We start from the raw sequence: 19,753 nt of genomic DNA on the forward strand, positions 1-19,753 counted from the left end.
GTTTGGTTACGGAGGTTCCTCAAGCATTTAGACATTGGCACGGATACTTCAGATCTGGTGACAATATTCTGTGACAGCATGGCAGCTCTCGCATATGCTAAGGACTCAAAGTATCATGGAAGAACCAAACACATAGATATCAGATATCACTACATCAGAGACATGATAGCGCAAAAGGAAGTGGTTCTGAAACATCTTTCTACGAGTCGCATGGTTGCTGATCCCTTAACGAAGCCTATAGCAAGAGATGTCTTCGAGGCTCATGTTAGGAATCTAGGACTGCGTAGACTATAAATGTAATTTGTGTTTCAAATGACATAAAGATGTAACATTTCCTTTGGGATATTAATACAATATGATTCAGTTCTTGTCTTTATCGTATTGTTTTTAATACACATACACAAGATATGTCAACAGGCTTAGATCGGCTCACTCACACGAGCGATCGCCTCTAGCCCTTAAGTAGCGAGTAGAGATGAGACATTGTGTCCCTAGGTACTTGTCCAAAGGGATAAGTTGGTTGACACAAAGTTATGTCGCCTTAGTGGGAGCTAAGATGAGGTCCATTGATAGGACTATGCATGGGTTACCCCACCATCCATGTAACCTGTAGTAAGCCAGATGCGAATTCCTCTTTGACGCCTTGGAGACGTGCAAATTGAGGAATTCGGGTTAGACGCTTAAGGAGCGGCTAGACTAAGATCTGTACGGTGTTGATATAGACATATGCTCTTTGAGAAAGAGAAATCCACCGTAGCATGTGTTTCATACTATATGTGCTTATATGACCATATGAGTAAGTGAGTAAAATATTTCCCTCTTTCTCACTGTGTGAGTCTCATTTCTTAAAAAATGTCCTTTACTTTTGACTATGTCACGAGATGGAGGTTGTGATGTTTGCTACTTTGACATGCTGTCTATGGCCATGATTGATACGGTCTAAAGAGGCATTGTTGGGAAAGCAGTTCGACCAAAATTGAGTGATATGAGTGTAAAGGGAAGACTATTCGATATCGTATCTTCGATAGTGTTTGCTGACGTCATACAAATGACGCTACATCTTGGTAGCGGCTAAAGGTTGTGAACACATTGAAATATATGGAGGTAGTCAAGCATTGTTCTGAGTTTTTTTTAAAAAAACTCAAGAGGGTTCGAAAATGCTTGATCTTGATGCGATCGAATAAGTCTAGGACATGACCAGACACTTTAGGGATGTTACTATGCTGGTCTTCTCTAGGAGAGATTTGGTGTATGTACTCCCTCCTTTCTACAATTGTGCTTGGTGGTCGCACGGCCTATTTATTTGTATGAACAAGATTGAGAACATTAGAGAGATGCTGACCTGGGGTCATGCCCACTGTGTGCGAGTGGGAGATATTAGTTGGAGGGGCGCCCACGTGGGGCTGACCCCTCCTGCTAGGTAACGCATGGCTTTAAGCCATGCGTTACTTGTAACGTATCTTGTGTAACGCACGTTACACAAGACAATTGAAGGCTGGCCTTTAAGGCCAGCCGTGCATAGGAGGACTATATATAGTCCTCCTCAATTGTGTTTTTTGGTACCCATCTAAAAAAATAGAAAAAGACTCTCTCTCTTTTTGTTCTCTCTTGATAAAATATTTAGGCTGTGGATTTGTAAGTGTTACTCTAGTTCCATACTACATAGTACACTTTCGCCACTAAGAGGAAACGCTTGGAGTTTATCAATCTGGAAAAACTTGTGGAGCAATTCTTTAAGCTGAGCTTGAGGTACTTTTCCGCTGTGCACTCTAACACTAAGGGAATGAGAAACGAAGGCTCAACCCAAAAAAATAGACCCTTATGCCCAGCCCACGAGTAGGCCCCCCTAAACGCAACTTCCATAAGGAAGCGTACTATAAGGAGATGAGACTCGCCGTCCTGGAGACCTCTCAAACAGCGTCCAACCCTTAAGTACCTGTCCACGTAAATATGTGGGAAGTAAGGGAGACCATCAATCCTCTGACAATGAGACATCGATGGACCACCAAGGACGCCAGCAGGGTGAGGCAAATCAGAAAATCAAGCCGCATTAATGGTACTACTACCCAAGCTACACTCCATATCAACGAAGTCGTCGCAGAGGTACGCCGCATTAAAGGACCCTGACAAAAGAAACAGGAAAAAGACACAGACTCCATGGAGACAGACACGATCTTTCCCCCCAGACTCCCGATATAAATAGCAACTTACAAGTACGAGAAAAGCTCTTTGATCCCTAAACTCTTTCATTATTTATAAACTTCCAAAAGACAATACTAACTTTGGCATCGAAGACTCCCCGGCCTCAAGGCCACTCTCTCCTAGTTGTCTTATTCTCTATATTTGCAGGCCCAGTTCTGAATACCTGAATTGCTGAAACTTGACCCAAAGGCATATGAAACACTCCGTTAACACTACTTGTATTGTAAAGTAGATACTGACCTATTATATGAAATCATATCAATTTGTGAGTTTACTTTTATGATATATCTTTGTGGCATAACTGTTTATACACTATATATACTTTATTGGCCTGCCCTTGAAATTGAATTATCTATACGAGTGATGGTGATGTTGCACTATGTTGGTGTAGACCCTTATCCCCACATTCGTCAATACCTCTCTTTTTTCCTGAAAGCTCAGCAACAAGAATCCCATCCCACAATTTCCGAGTGGTGCTTTTGCTTTTCTTGTTTGTCCATTGTCATCGGTGGGACTTTTTCTTTTCAAGGAAAAGTAGGATTGCCTTTGTGAAAAAGAATAACAGTAGTGAACCCCCACAATGCTTTAGAAAAAGATGTCAAAGAGGGATGATGACATCATGCAGCAAATGAGATGATCTCATGATTAAATAAATAATAATTTTTTTTAAAAGGGATAAATTAAGAGGATGATCATGATTCATTTGAAAGTTGTGGTCTCAATTACTAAGAAGTTGTTAATTATATCAACCATTGGATGCAAATCTCCGACATCCTCTAAACAGTCCATCCATATCAGGAGTGTCCCTTTAAACTTGGTTGATTCTGCATTAATCCACAAGGTTGCAAACTTGCATCTACATTGAGTCATAATATGGGATGTTAAGGACTAAAGGACTAAACCAAAATTGCTGAAAAGTTAGCATTCATCCATTTAACTGTTTGTTTAAGAGGAATCGGCAATGAACAAGATGCCATAAATCATTACCCTGCTGCAAAATAGACAAACAATGCAAGTAAGTTTAAGGAAATGGCAAACAAGACTATTAGTAAATGATGCCAACATCTTATGCTCAAAACCTCTGTCATGCAAGCGTTGCGCAATTGTTTTAAAAAATAATGAGATCTATTATTAAAAAATTAATTTTTTTTTTCATGTGAGTCACTTATTTACTTACTTTTTCAAAGAGATTGTGTGGCGTTTACATACTCTACGATTGCAAATATAATTTATCCTTCTCAAAACATTCATAAAGTTTTTATAGTCTGAATAATGTTAAGAGAAATGTGTAACTAGTTCATAACCAATTCGCAACCAAGTCAAATAAATTTTGACAAAATTAGTATTTTATTATGTAGTTGTTAAAAAAAGTTGTGATTTAGGCATTGTTTGGATAACGAGGTATTTTTATATATTCTCAAAATTTATCATAATTTTTTTCTCAAACATCATTTAGATACAAAACACTTTTTAATTTTTAAATCTTAAAATCTTAAATTTTTTTTTATCTAATAAATACGTAACTATCATCTAAACACAAAATTCAATACAATTATCTCAAACTTCCAAACAAAACATACAATAAATATATTCTTTTCAGATTTTAAAATAAAATTGATATTCAAAAATTATATTTAAATAATTTTTTAATTTATAATATTTTATTCAACTTTTTTCTCACTCATTTTCTAAAATTTAATAAAACATTTTAACTCAAATTATATCACTATTATACACAAATTATTTTACTTTTATTTACAGAATTTTAAAATATCAACCTCGTCTCCTTTAATTCGTGCGATGTTGACATACCTTATAGGGTTTTTTTTTTTTAATTAACATATTTTATAGTTAATGCTTAAAAGCAAGAGCATAAATCCTATTTAGATAATGCATGAGAGTCTTTTATTTCATCACGTTTTATTATTATAATTTTTTTAAATTTTTATATAAAATATAATAAAAATTTTAACTTTTTTAATTTTTAAAATAAAAATAATATTTTATTTCACTTTCAATTTTTATGTCAAACTTATTTCATTTTAACTTACTGTTCAAATCGAATGTGTTGAGAAGCTTGTCTGCAGCTTATCCTATATGACTCGTATGAGTACATGACCGGAGTCTTCAACCTTTCTTTTCTTTTTTATTTCTATAAATAGAATATTCTTTCCTCGAGGTTTGAACGAATGTCTTCATCCTCTCTTTTATTATTATAAAAATTGTAAAAGTCAAATCAACGATTTATAATTTAACTTTGAGATAAGCAGAAAATTAAGTTAAAACATAAAATTAAGAAGAGATGAGATAAATTAGTTCAGACTTTTAAAAGAAAAAAGATTTAAGTTTTATGTATTTTTACAATTATTCTTATCTTATTTTATCTAATTATTATAATTTTTTTAAATTTTTATACAAAATAAAATAAACAATTCAATTTTTTCAAATCTCAAAATAAAAATAATATTAAAAAAATATATTCTAAAAATATTTTATTCAACTTTCAACTTTTATATAAATTCATATCATTTCATTTTATCTGTGAAAATAAATGAGGTCGACTCCTAAAAAGAAAGAAACTCAGACTTTTAAAAGGAAAATGCTTCACAAGGCAAGTTGAACTCAATCACTTCAAGAAAATAGATATCTATATAAAGAAAAGATCTCCAACAAATCGAACGGAAGAACTCTCCACAGACTCTCCACAGACTCTCCAGAGGCTCTTCACAAAAGCTCTCCACGTACAAAACTCCACTATACATAACACTTCCACCAGATTTTTTTCAAGGGAGATATTATCTTCAACTTCTCGAAATCTTAAATTATTTTATTGTATTGAGCGATATGTGAGGTTATGAGAGATTGTAAAATACCAATCATACTGAATTTTGCCTCCAAACAATCTGTAGACGTAGACTTTTATGCTGAATTACGTAAATCCATATGTCTCTATTTATTTATTCTTATTTACTTATTTATTATTTATTTCATGGATGAACATAAATAGTACCGTATCGAAACTCGAACTCGAAACCACTATCGTTGGTTAGGATGATTCTTTCTTCTCTTCCGATTAGTTGTGCAAATTAATGCACCAACAAAAATAAAAAATACTTTTTCAACTACAAAAATCAACCGGTATATATTGTATTTTTGAATTAATATTATAATTATAAAGAAATTTTATATTTATAAATTGACTTGATTTTATTAAATATATTATATTTATTTTATAATAAAAATAATTTTACAATTTAAAATATTTTATAAATTTATTTTATGACTGGAATATGTTTTTTAAAAGAGTAACCCATTCCTATCACTATTATTACGTTAGACGGAGAGACATTAGTAAAATTATTATTTAATTTTTTATATTGCTCTGAAAATGAATATATATTTACATATATATTTTTTTGGATAGGGTTATTATGCCGTTTCAATTTGTTTATTTGATGTGTTCTTAGTAAAAGTTACATCTTTTTTTTTTTTTTTTTGCTTTTTATTTAAAATATTTTTAAATATTAAAAAAATATATATTAATACACTAATACTTACTTAATCGGTTAATAAAAAAATTAAATATATAAACAGTTAAAATAAGGAGACAAAATAAAGAGTATACTAACATTATTCTGTGTATTTATATATAAATATCTTTAGTAGTGAAAATATTTAGGTGGGTGGCGGGTGGGTCCAGTAGATTTTATCACGTTGGGTTGTCTCGTCTTCTGGCGCCATTGTTTCATGCGCAGACGTGCACCTTCTTGTTTCTGATTTGACACCCTAGCACCAGATGACCATACTACCCTCCCCTTCAACCCCGACTTCTACTATTGCCTCCCTCTGGAGTCTGCACCGAACCCGCTTTTCAATTTTGAAACTTGCATCGCTGCAACGCTAAAGTATAAGCCCCTTTTGCATTTGGACCAAACTGCCCCTTTTTCTTATCTTAAAACCACTTTACCTATTTTCTATTAAATAATTACTATAACGTAAAAATATATTTATAAAGTATAGTGATTTGATCAATGACATTAACTTATAAATTTATTTCTATAATAAAATAAATTTAATGAATCACGCGAAATTAGATCTCTTTTTATTATTATTAAAATTATTTCCGAGTCATTTATAATTGTTTGGTCCAATTCATTCTTTGTTTTCTTTTGTACCTTTGTTGTGTGTCATTGATCTAATTAACACACTTGTTAAATGAAACCGAGTAGCTCTAGAGACAACAACTTTCCAAGAAAAGAGAGAGAAACAGCCAAAGCTAGAGACAAGATGATGTCGTTATTGTCCCTCATTATATATATATATATATATATATATATATATATATATATATATATATATATATATACTGACTTGCTTCTTAAAGAGTGATCAATGTTATTCATCTTTAACTTAGTAAATGTTGGATACAAGGAGAGACTCCCTCCAAAGAAATGCTCTCCTTAGAGAGTTTTAATACATCCTTAACTAAACAATGAGCAATACAATTGAAATTTCTAGAGACATGCATGATAGACTAGGATAGCCTGTTCCTGAGTTTTGCTTTGATGTCTTGAATGATCAAACCTGCAATGCTCCAATCCCTAATCTCTCTGTTAAGATCTTGAACCACATTGAGTGCATCCCCTTCAAGAATTACTTTGAGTAAAATTAAGTGTTTGCATAATATTACAGCTTTGAATGTAGCCACAGCCTCAGCTAGTTTAACATCAGTGAACAAACTTCTTTTAGATATCAATGTTGCAATCACTTGGCCTCCACAGTTCCTGACCACCACCCCTATTCCCACTCTACACCTTACCCCATCGACAACATCATCCCAATTGGCTTTGAAAACATTCACAGGCAGATGAGTCCAATTAATTACTTGAGGCCTCTCTGATTCCAATCTAGCTTAACAACATTCATTAGCTGCCTTGTAGTCTCTAAGTTGTTGACTATTTTGAGCCAGCTTAGAAGGATCCTCAAATTCCTCTTCAAATACAAACAAATTCTTTCTCTTCCACACATGATAATAGTAACAGCAAAGAGATGAATATCTTCCTCATTTAGTGATGAAACCTTTCTCTAAACGATGCAAAACTGACCTACATTTTCTGTAAGCTATTGGAACACACTCCCCACACATCTTGCACTGATGCACATGACCATAAAGCATGTATAACAGATTCAGGTTCCAAATTGCATACAGGACATAAAGGAGATTTCCTTATTTTCCTCTTATTGAGGTTGAGATTTGTTGACAATGAGTCATGACAAGCCCTCCACAAAAACATTTTGCCTGTATTTGGAACCTTAATTTTCAATATAGTGGACCATATCTCCTTATGATTTGGTCGAGAAGACGATTGTCCAAGTGAAGTATGTTCCATTTCGCCAAAGAGAAATAGGCACTCTTAATTTTCCATATAGCGGACCAAATTTCCTTATGATTTGCTTCTTATTGCTGCATATTCAAATAAGAAAATCTAATACAATCTTTTTTGCAACCTTTTATATAATTAGGCTCTAATTTACAAAATATGACCATATGACATACTTCATGTTCATGATTGATATGTGCAGTTGAACTGTGATAGGTTTCCTGTTAACTGAATTCTATTTTTCTGGAATAAATACTTTAGTCACAAAGAAATTATATAAAAATAATATCACAAACTAATGTGGATTCATGTAATTTATCAAATTGTAAAATTACTTTTATTGTAAAGTAGATCTAAAGGATCACATCAAACTACGTCAACTTGTAAAATTATTTTTGTGTAATTTTTTTGTGATTGTAATAATTCTATTCATCAACTATTATAAATAAGAAAAATTTTATTAATCATTCCCCACACCACACATCACATTTTTTTTTATTTTTTTCTCTTGTTAAATGTATAATATTAGAATGATGAGTTAAAAAATTCAATAAATTTAAGAAAAATAAAACTCAAAAATAATTTAAAAAAAAATACATAATGCGTGATGATAATAAATAACAAAATTCTATAAATAATTATATAGCTCTTAACTGACCTGTACGAGAGAGAACATCACTGTACAGAAAGTTAACGCGTCTCTTTCATATACGAGACATATAGGTACATGTCTTGTTAAAGAAAATAATTGCATCCTATAATCATTACAAGAAATAGCTCTTGGATACTCTTGCATATAGCACAACAATAAGTTTGATAAATAAATTTTATACAAGTAAGAATATAAATTAATATGATATATATGATCTGTTTTATAAATTTAAAAAATAGCATATCATGTCATCCTATCATGATATGATGTTTACCATCAAAAGAATTTATAAAATAATATAGATCTATTTTATAGAAAAAAAAATTGAGCGGTGCTACTCTGCCGTCCGAGTAGCACCGATCGATGTTACCGCTAGTTGTAAAATTAGTTTTTTTTTTCTATTCACATTTTTTAATGTATTTAAATATTTTTAAAAAATTAAAAAAATACATCAATATATTTAAAATCACTTTCTTCGTTATTCAATAAAAAAAAAACGAACAGTCAAACGAGCAGTATGATTTGGGCGGCATAGTAGAGTTTTTCAAAAAAATTAGCATATCATGTCATCATATCAATTTATAAATTTTTTTATAACATACTTTTATACATCAAATATTTCTCATTTTTTATTAAAGGAAAAAAAAGATGCTTGATAATTAAGTTTAATCTTTATATGTAAAGAAACATATAGCAAATTCACTATTTTTTTTTTTTTTTTCCACTCAAACGAAAGTTATTACGAAAGCACAGAACAGCAAATGGCCATAAAAATTCAAAGCAAAAAAGAAACAATTCCATAATGTCCCAAAGAAACAGAAAAAGCTGTCAGCTCCGGACAGAAGAAAAAAAAGGAAAGAGCACAGAACTGCGCACAGACGCAGACATGAGTCCGTGCTCTAATTGAGCATAGCATTATTAGCAGGCGAGGCTGTCGCTACTTAAAATTTCATGTTTTTTTAACGTCACCGCGTGAGAAAACAATGAACCTGAACGTAATTTACAAGTGAAGCCCATTCCCAAGTGATTTCGAACATTGTCGCTTTTTCTTCTTGTTTTCTATGTAGTTCGGTGCTTCGCAATTCTCTAATGGGGTCCCTTGCTTTATCTAATTTGTAACGAGGAGGCCTCCTTATAAGCTGAAGCTTTTTTGAAGATTGAGATATGGGTCTGAGTAGACCTCACAAAGCTGCTGGCAATGGGGTCTCCACCAGATGGGTTTCTATCCTCTGCATCGCCAGCTTCTTCTTGGGTGTTCTTGTTGTCAACAGGTACTCTCTCTCTATCTCTCTCGGGACATGACTAAGATCTTGTGTTGAAGTGGTCACCGTTCAGATTTTCCTCTCTTTCTAATGGAATGAGAAGCTTTCATTGTAATGATCTTTTATGCAACTGGGTAGCGTCCCTTCTGCTTCATTTTCCTTTTTCTTTTAGATTTGACCCTCTTAGTTTCTGGATTTGAGTATTTGAATTCTGGGGTCAAGATTGACACTTTTACCGTTACTACTCTCTCTCTCTCTCTCTCTCTCTCTCTCTCTCTCTCTCTATTTTTTTTTTGTCCTGATGCTGTCTCTACTTGTTGAGGTGATGGGGATTGTAAATACTGAGACGCATGAATTCGTAAACGCAATAAGTTGTTGGGGGTAAAACCTCTGGTGCTGATTTTTTTTTCCCTTGTGTTTTGGGATCTCTTGGCACTTTAGTGAAGGGAGGTGTAAATTTGATGACGCTTAGCTTTGGGACAATGGCGAACTTAGATTAATTTCCCTTATGTTTCCTAATGCAGGGAACTTGTTACTGCATTAGTTTAGACGTCATTTAAAGTTCGATTTCAGGATATTGTTCTCAACTCCGAGATCAGCGATGGGCAGAAATGGCACAATTAGTCGAATTACTGATTTTATGCTTGATTGCAATGCACTTGAAAATGGGTTCAAAAAATGATAATTTGGACATCTTTCAATAAAATTGTAAAAACATATAGGTCTACTCTTAGATGAGAAGTGTTCTCTCTAGTGAACCAAAGAGGCTGTGCAATCACAATGTAATAATAGTAATTCATCAACCTCCACAAATTGTGCGTGGAATTAAGTATCATTTAACTCCACACCTATAGCCAACACTAAAGCACTAATATCTGATTATGTGGCATCTTGTGGTTCAGATTCTTGCATCATATTGATTGCTTTGTAGGCTTACAGATTTTTCAACACTTTGTGTGCCAAAATGCTAATAGATGGTACATATCAGTTAATGAACTGTATCGTTTACCCGTCAGGATGCAGCCTAGTGGTCAAAGAATGGACTTTGTTGAGTTGTAGACTCAAATGTCTTGGATTTGATTGCACACTAAGAGTTTCCATGGATTACTTGATATATGGTTCTGATGTGCGGGGTCATATATAAGGGTCTACTCCCCCGTGGTGGGTTCGAAAGACCCTGCCTTGTTGAGGTTCCATGCCAAAAAAAGGAAAAATGAACAGATAAGTATTGAGTCTTAAGGATCTAGTTGAAACTTTCTGAGTTAACTTCTGAGGAGTGGGGAAAGTCAAAAGTGGGGGCTCACCACCTTGCACTGAACTCCTTGACAGGAACATTGCCCCTTTTCTTGGTCTTCAATTGTTTCGGCACTCCATCCCTTTGTTGCAAGTTGATGAACTCCTTCCCGAACTCCAAAATGCTTGCTTCCCAAATGATTGGCAGCGCTAGTTTATTATTTTATTGAATCGTATTGAGTTTGTAGGGGATGCTTGGTAAATAAGATGAGATGAGAAATCTGTGAATGGTAGTAAAATGATTTGTGAATAGTAGTAAAATGGTTTGAGTTATGATGTTTTATGGGAATTTGGAAAAAGAGAGAAAATGTTAAATAAAAATATTAGAAAGTTAAAATATTATTATAATATAATTTTTAATATTATATTTGTTTTGGGATTTGAAAATTTTGAATTGTTTTTTATATTTTGTTTGAAAATTTGGAAAAGTTGTAATGATTATTTTGAAAGTGTTTGTGTTTGAGTGATGTTTGAGATGGAAATGAGATGAGATTAGATGAGATGATATGAAAAACATTACCAAACATCCCCTAAGGGTACCATGTCCCACTAGACAAGATGTCAGGTGCATTTTCCTTTATTTGTCAGTCTACCTATAAAAAAATTCCTTTATCTTCCAGTCTATATGGGTTTGTCATCAATATGATTAAACTTGTTTGAGTTTCTGTTGAAAGTTGGCTTTTTCTAATGTCAGTTGAAGGTTGATTCCTTTCCAAATTTTTATTATCCTTTTTTCACATTCATCGATGAGTTGCTTATGTTAATTACATAGGCTTTGGGCTATTCCCACTTCAGTTACAATGGATGAGGAGGCTTTGTCAGTGGAGAAACATCAATCAAGCGCTCTCCATCCCATAGAGAACTGTGAGAGGAAGGCAAGTCTCAACAATATTTTCATAATAAGCTCCAGTTCCTTTATTAACGCATCCTGATAAAAACTTTCATGTCGTTACAGGATTCTTCTGTTCAGGCAGGGGACATCCTTTCTCAAGTTTCACAAACACATGACGTAATAATGTAACTTTCTATATCCTGCTGAGTAATGCTTTATAGAATTCTGGCTATAATACTTATAAAAAATAATTCTGGCTATACCTTATATGTTCCAACTTTGTTACTTTCAATATCATGTAATTGATATGTATCCCACTTTCATTTCTTGATACAGGACCTTAGACAAAACAATCTCCTCGTTGGAGATGCAGCTGGCTGCAGCAAGAGCTTCCAAAGCTCACGATGCGGATGGATCTCCAGCAGTTACACAATCAGGAAGTGAGCAATTGAAGGAGCGTCAGAAAGTTTTCTTTGTTATGGGAATCATTACTGCATTTAGCAGCAGAAAACGAAGAGAGTCAATCAGGGAGACATGGATGCCCCGAGGTTCATTCAAAACTTAATCGCCATTCTTTCTGATTTTATGCTTAATAGATTTTGGAATAAACTTATTACTGATACTCTTTGGTTGTTTTTCATTTTAGGAGAGAAATTAAGGAAGTTGGAAATGGAGAAAGGAATTATAATACGGTTTGTCATAGGACACAGGTATTTTTCTTGAACTTTCGAGATTGTTGCATGCTACATTTGCTTCCTTCATAATGATAATCTTGACAAAATATATTGGTTTATATTTGGTGGTCGCTAGTGCTACTTCAGGTGGTGTATTGGATCGTGCTATTGATGCAGAAGATGAGCAACATAAGGATTTCTTACGATTGGTATGGTAAACTGCTTGGGACCAAGCTGACCTGTTATCTCTAGTCATGATATTATTAAACCAAGAGCAGACAATGATCTGGTCAGTGGTCACCTAGTTGACTCACTGGTTCAATAGCGGGTCAGTGATTGAACAGGTGGCTTATTTAAAACAGGAAAATTGGAAATTTTGATGAAATTTGGGAATTCGATTTCAAAAATGTGGTAAGAAAGTTATAATGCATACAGGAAGAAATGTACGTATAAAAAAGTGTGTATTTATGTAAGTACAATAAAAGTACTGAGGCACTATGATCAAATCTCATTTCAGTCATTCTTATTTGTCCCAAACTAGGAGGACTTGAAAAATCGTTTTATGACATTGAAACTCAATCTTAGTTTGCTATAGGGCTTCAATGAATATATTTGAATTCAATGTTAGGTTTCTATTTGTATGTGATGTTGGGTTCCTTGCCATCGAGGATGCAATATTTTAACATAATATAAGAAAATAAGGGCCGGTAGATTTTCAATAAGCTGTTATAATCCGCTTTCCATAGTGGTTAGAATTACCAGGTTAGCCTTTGATTAAAATATCTGCTCTAAGTTTATGCAGAGTTACCTCTTTACTTGCAGAATCATGTAGAAGGATATCATGAATTGTCATCAAAAACTCAAATATACTTTTCAGCAGCTGTTGCTAAATGGGATGCTGACTTCTATATAAAAGTTGATGATGATGTGCACATAAATCTTGGTTGGTGTACACTGTCCTAAACTGTCTCTATCTTGAAAAAATAGCTGCTGTATCGGGGTATGTGATTGATATTAAAATATTTGATAGGTATGGTTGGTTCTACCCTTGCCCGCCATAGATCCAAACCACGGGTTTATATTGGTTGTATGAAGTCTGGGCCTGTCCTCTCACAGAAGTAAGCTGTCATTTTATTTTTGTTGAGTTTGTTGAGTTCTTAGAAATCATCATTATCAGATGTACCTTTGGCTTCTAAATGCAGAGGGATCAAATACCATGAACCAGAGTACTGGAAATTTGGTGAGGAGGGAAATAAGTACTTTAGGCATGCTACGGGGCAAATATATGCAATCTCGAAAGATTTGGCAACATATGTTTCTGTTAATCGGTAAGTTCTTGCAGTAAATCATTCTATTCCCTTTTGTGCAACTTAAAACTATCAATCATAAATGTTTTCCCCTCCAGGCACATACTTCATAAATTTGCAAACGAAGACGTCTCTTTGGGTTCTTGGTTTATTGGTCTTGACATTGAGCACATTGATGATAGGAGCCTCTGTTGTGGGACACCCCCTGGTAAGATGCTTGCAGATCTGCCCGTGAGTTTGCAAATAATGAAGTTCCTTTCTTTGTTTCCCTCCAATTATTACTTGTTTTTATAGTTACAACTTTTGTATCACTGGATGAAGTAAAAAAGCCTTAGCCAATATCAAAGTTTAAGCTCACAAACGCCACAATATCACAAGCTCATTGATTTGGCTGAAACATCACATTCCATTTGCAAAGTTCTGAACAAGCTCTATAAGCCCGGCTCCAAAGAACCACAGGTTGAATTCTTTCATGCTAAAAGTTTGATTTCTGCTGACAGATTGTGAGTGGAAGGCTCAAGCAGGAAATCCTTGCGCCGCATCCTTTGACTGGAGTTGCAGTGGCATTTGCAAATCAGTGGAAAGAATGGAGGAGGTGCACCAGCACTGTGGCGAGGGTGATGAAGCTATCTGGCACACCAGTTTCTGAAACAGCTCTCCATTGGTTCTAACGTGTCTGAAACAACTCAATCTGCCCCATTTTTGTTTATTGATGCCTTGGGACAGTTGGTATATGATTGATTGAATTAATCACTGCACATAGAGATTCTCCAAGTCAGGAAATATAATGCTAATTCTATTGTTCCAGGTTCAAGTTCTCGACTGCTTGTCCAAATACCAAACATAGTTGCAGTTATTTGGATGCACAAGAATCACCTCTAATTATATCAACTCAAACAAATACAATTAAAGGTCCTTTTGTGCATTGCAGACAAGGAATAAAGGGAATTGGCCCAAAAAATCCCCAGTAGCAATCCAGTGGAATAGGTTATGGGCAAGCCCCCATTTGGTGTCCTTTGACTCCTTTCTACTCTTTGTTTTATATTGTCTTTTCAGCTGTGGCAAGGGCTGGTTTGGTTACAAAATATCTTATATCATCTCATATAATCGTTATAACTTTCTCAAACTCTCACATAAAATAAAATAAAATAAATAATCTAATTTTTTCAAATCTCAAAATAAAAATAATATTAAAAAGTCATATTATAATATTATTTTATTCAACTTTCAATAAACATCTCATCTCATCTACATTAATGCTTTGACTTCAAAAGAAAGAAATTATAGGTGAGAACACCAAATGGTGACATTTTCCTACCAAGTGTGAACCCGAACTCTGATGGCTTTGTTTTCTGATCTGACCCGGCAAGAGTTAAAACAAGAGAAATTCTTCGACCCCATTCGAGTTTTAATGCAGGTTTCTTCAACGCAGTGTTCGATATTTTTAGTTTTAACGATTCTTGATATTGGGAGGGAGTCTTAACAATTTATAATAACAGTCAATAGTCTAAAATAAAAAGATCAATGCTGTGAACTATTTTCAAACAATTTACAGATCTAGACCTTCTGAAATCCTTTCAAATCAAGAGTCAAGACAAGGAAAATAATAATCTAAAACTTGTTAAATTCTTATCATATTTTGCTATAAGGCTATATCTTAATTTTCAAATTGATAAAGAGTAATAACTCTCTCTTTTTTAGACTAATGAGATTTCATTAATCGCCCTTTTATATTCAATTCAGGATATTACAGTTTACCAGTTTCATGTGTCCAATGTGATCAAGAGTAGAATAATTTTTAAGTTGAATCTGACCAAATTAGAGTCAAATGAAGAATTTGGTCCAAATCCAAATGAAGGACGCGGTTGGTCGGTGTAGTGCGTGAGAAGAATATCGGCTGTCTAGTTCTCACTTGCATCTACACCATGAATTGTATAGTGTAATTGTATGGGTTGCATAAATAATTCTTATACGAGGAATATATGTAGATTAACTCATTTTTTGAGGACAAGAAAAATGATATTTATAGTTTTATTCTGTATTTTCTTTTAAAGTGAATAAATTTATAATTTACATAAAAAATTATTTTTTTAATAATAAATCTCACTTCTTTTAAAAAAAAAAAGAAAATTTTACATATTTTAAAATTGTATCTAATATTACTTTAAAATTAAATATGAAATACTTATGATTAGAGACCACATTTTTTAAATGTATGAACTTTAGATCTCGTTTAAATATAAAAATAATTTTATCTCATTTCATATAATATAATCATTATAATTTTTTTAAATTATTACATAAATATAATAAACAATTTAATTTTTTTAAATTTTAAAATAATAATAATATTAAAAAATAATATTATAATAATATTTTATTTAATTTTTATCTAAAATTATCTTACTTCATCTTACTATTATCTAAATTAGTCAAAAAATTTTGATGGGATGTTTTAATATCACGAATCCCATCGATTACGCGAATTATTGCGAATGGAATCAAGTAAAAATGATTTTTTTTAATGATTTTATTCCTTATTTATCAATGTGGTGTTTGGATAAGATTCAGACGTGGCAATATGAGAACCGTATAAAATCGACCAACGAGGATTTTTATCCCATTGAAAAGTAATTTCAAAATTTTCAATTCAACTCATCTTATTTTATTAATATAATTTTTTTAAATTCTCATATAAAATATAATAAATAATTCAACTTTTTCAAATTTTAAAACAAAAATAATATTAAAAAATATTATTCTAACAATATTTTATGGGACGTGCTACGTCCACCGCTTCCAACTCTCACTGGGAGCTACCGTTAGGCAAATTGTATTTTTTTTTTCTTTTTTTACATGTATTTTTTAACACTTTTAAATATTTTTTAAAAAATAAAAAAATCACAATATTATTAAAAAAACACTTCCTTAATTACTAAAAAAAATAAATAAAAAAATAAAAAATCATAATGGTAGAATAGAGCGGTAGAAAGGAGCGGTAAGAATAGTATTTTTTATATTTTATTTAATTTTTAACTTTTATTTCAACTCATCTCATCTCTAAATCCAAACGAAACCTACAATCACATTGAATTTCCAAATTCTAACTTGATGATCAGTCAAAAGACTCAAAATACAAAATCCTCATAGACAACTCCAGCGAAAGACTCGGAAGAGATATTTTATTCTTGAGTCGGTGTAAAAAGTATACAATTTATATTATTTAAATTATAAGATTTAATTTGTATTAAATTTCAAATTTTTTTCTCAAAATAAAATTATATCATATGAGTATTTTATTACGTGAATTATACACACCTTATAAATAAAATTTTTTTCTGCATAAAGTAGTTTTTCTTTATTACAAGGGGTGATTGTAACAAAAAAGTGTGTAGTGCGGGAGAAGAATATCGGCTGTCTAGTTCTCACTTGCATCTACACCATGAATTATATGGTATAATTGTATGTGCTTGCATAAATAACTCTTATATGAGGATTATATGTAGATTAACTCATTTTTTGAGAATAAGAAAAATGATATTTATAGTTTTATTCTGTATTTTCTTTTAAAGTGAATAAATTTATAATTTACATAAAAATTTATTTTTTTAATAATAAATCTCACTTCTTTTAGAAAAAAAAATACAAATTTTACATATTTTAAAATTGTATCTAATATTACTTTAAAATTAAATATGAAATACTCATGATTACAGACCACATTTTTTAAATGTATAAACTTTAAGATCTCGTTTGAATATAGAAACGATTTCATCTCATTTCATATAATATAATCATTACAATTTTTTTAAATTACTATATAAATATAATAAATAATTTAATTTTTTTAAATTTTTAAATAATAATAATATTAAAAAATAATATTATAATAATATTATATTTAATTTTTATCTAAAATTATCTTATTTCATCTTATTATTTAAATTAATCAAAAAATTTTGATGGGATGTTTTAATATCTCGAATCCCATCGATTACGCGAATTATTGCGAATGGAATCAAGTAAAAATGATTTTTTTTAATCATTTTATTCCTTATTTATCAATGTGGTGTTTGGGTAAGATTCAGACGTGGCAATATGAGAACCGTACAAAATCGACTAACGAGGATTTTTATCCCATTGAAAAGTAATTTTAAGATTCTCCACTCAACTCAACTCAACTCATCTTATCTCATTAATATAATTTTTTTGAATTTTCATATAAAATATAATAAACAATTCAATTTTTTCAAATTTTAAAATAATAATAATATTAAAAAATATTATTCTAACAATATTTTATGGGACGTGCTACGTCCACCTCTCTCAGCTCCCGCTGGGAGCTACTATTAGGCAAATTGTATTTTTTTTTTTACTTTTTTTACATGTATTTTTTAACACTTTTAAATATTTTTTAAAAAATAAAAAAATCACAATATTATTAAAAAACACTTCTTTAATTACTAAGTAAAAAAAAATAAAAAAATAAAAAATCATAACGATAGAATAGAGCGGTAGAAAGGAGCGGTAAGAGTAGCATTTTCTATATTTTATTTAACTTTCAATTTTTATCTCAACTCATCTCATCTCTAAATCCAAACGAAACCTACAATCACATTGAATTTCCAAATTCTAACTTGATGATCAGTCAAAAGACTCAAAACACAAAATCCTCATAGACAACTCCAACGAAAGACTCGGAATAGATATTTTATTCTTAAGTCGGTGTAAAAAGTATACAATTTATATTATTTAAATTATAAGATTTAATTTGTATTAAATTTCAAATTTTTTCTTCAAAATAAAATTATATCATGTAAGTATTTTATTATGTGGATTATACACACCTTATAAATAAAATTTTTCTCTACATAAAGTAGTTTTTCTTTATTACAAGGGGTGATTGTAACAAAAAAGTGTGTTAGGGATTTTTTTCCAACCTATAGAATGTCCTAGGTCCAATCACTGCAGGGGACTCAAAAAGAGACAAGAGATGAGGGGACAAGAGGGGAATAAAGAGTGAGGGTATCATGAAAGGAAAATAGGGGATTTGACATAAAGTAAGGTGTAAGATGTCACAAGAGAAAAAAAATAAAGAAATGACTTAAAGTAAGTAAGGGGCAGGCAATAAAAGGCAATGGAAACCTACGAATTTGGGACGGTTGATCTGATCTCCTTTACACACTTGGGTTTGACACACTCTTTTTGGGGGAGATGACTTTAACTTCTTCATACTTGAGAATTTCTTCTTGATCTAGATAGCTCCAGAGATAACTTCTTTTTCATAAAATAGCTTTACAGCTTCTATTGTACAGTAAGAAACGAGATATTGTAAACAAGCTTATTATAGTGGAATTTCCTCTCTCCAAAACCCCATGGACGTAGGCCTAATGCCGAACTACATAAAATTTGTGAGTTCATCTCCTTATTTTCTACATTTAAATATTGTTCATCATCATGGACGTACGAAACGATACGGTACAGTCGTATTGGACCACATCTGGGAGCTCCATACAGCATCGATCGAGGCCCAACTCTGAAGCCCCAAGTTGCTAGGGCCGGGCCTAAGGGTGTGCGAAATACAACATCAACAGTGGTGCCGTTTGTGGAATCATAATAGATCTTGCGTATCCTTGTATGCTTGTGGCAACCCGTTCTAAGCGACTCAAAAGAGACATAGAGGAAGCCATAGAGGCAAGACTGAAAATCTTGGAGGAATGGGTGATAAAGTTGACTAACGAAGTTTAAAAGTTTCGCAAAGAAAAAGGGGTGAGTGAACTTCTCCTCGGCCAAGCAATTAAGTGCAGTGCACTTAAGTACTTTTCATGCACACAGTGTATAGGGCCGGGAACCCAAACTCCCTAACCCTTCGGACTACAAATACTTACCCATAACATTACGATTTGTAAGGAAAGAAAGGTCAGGATACACAAAACAATTATGTGAACTGCAGGGAGGGACCCAGAGTGCACCATGCACGTGAGCAATGCACTGTGCACGTGAAAAGTGCACTAGATCGAGTGGTCGTGCATGGCATGAACAGTGTCATGCACGTACCACTCGAGTGCACTTTTTCGTTCACCCAAGAGCTCGCGGCACCTAGCCACAAGCTCGGACCACCCGTCGGTGGCCTCTGGTTGGACCACCGGT

The 19,753-nt window shown here is 32.5% G+C and overlaps 1 protein-coding gene across 2 annotated transcripts; it reads left to right on the forward strand.

The window, feature by feature from the left end:
• Positions 1-1,736: 1,736 nt before the first annotated feature.
• LOC121237842 (beta-1,6-galactosyltransferase GALT31A-like) lies at positions 1,737-14,410 on the forward strand. Of its 2 annotated transcripts, XM_041134741.1 has the most exons (13): positions 1,737-1,749; positions 9,144-9,506; positions 9,820-9,878; positions 11,563-11,665; positions 11,746-11,807; positions 11,959-12,170; positions 12,269-12,332; positions 12,433-12,505; positions 13,119-13,239; positions 13,327-13,414; positions 13,499-13,624; positions 13,702-13,811; positions 14,104-14,410. In XM_041134741.1, exons 2-13 carry the CDS (start codon positions 9,450-9,452, stop codon positions 14,250-14,252), a joined length of 1,224 nt encoding a protein of 407 aa, XP_040990675.1. In that variant the 5' UTR covers positions 1,737-1,749; positions 9,144-9,449; the 3' UTR covers positions 14,253-14,410. The 2 variants fall into 2 exon arrangements, with proteins under 2 accessions (XP_040990675.1, XP_040990676.1); XM_041134742.1 differs by lacking the exons at positions 1,737-1,749; positions 9,820-9,878 and having other exon boundaries at positions 9,011-9,506.
• Positions 14,411-19,753: the final 5,343 nt, after the last annotated feature.

Source organism: Juglans microcarpa x Juglans regia, chromosome 6S (genome assembly GCF_004785595.1).
Source record: "Juglans microcarpa x Juglans regia isolate MS1-56 chromosome 6S, Jm3101_v1.0, whole genome shotgun sequence".
Classification (NCBI taxonomy): domain Eukaryota; kingdom Viridiplantae; phylum Streptophyta; class Magnoliopsida; order Fagales; family Juglandaceae; genus Juglans; species Juglans microcarpa x Juglans regia.

Coding starts and splice junctions, on each gene's coding strand:
- LOC121237842 (XM_041134741.1), top strand. CDS start 9,450: ATGGGTTTCTATCCTCTGCATCGCCAGCTTCTTCTTGGGTGTTCTTGT. Junction 11,808..11,958: donor CAAACACATGACGTAATAAT/GTAACTTTCTAT, acceptor TTCTTGATACAG/GACCTTAGACAAAACAATCT. Junction 13,812..14,103: donor CTGTTGTGGGACACCCCCTG/GTAAGATGCTTG, acceptor TTCTGCTGACAG/ATTGTGAGTGGAAGGCTCAA.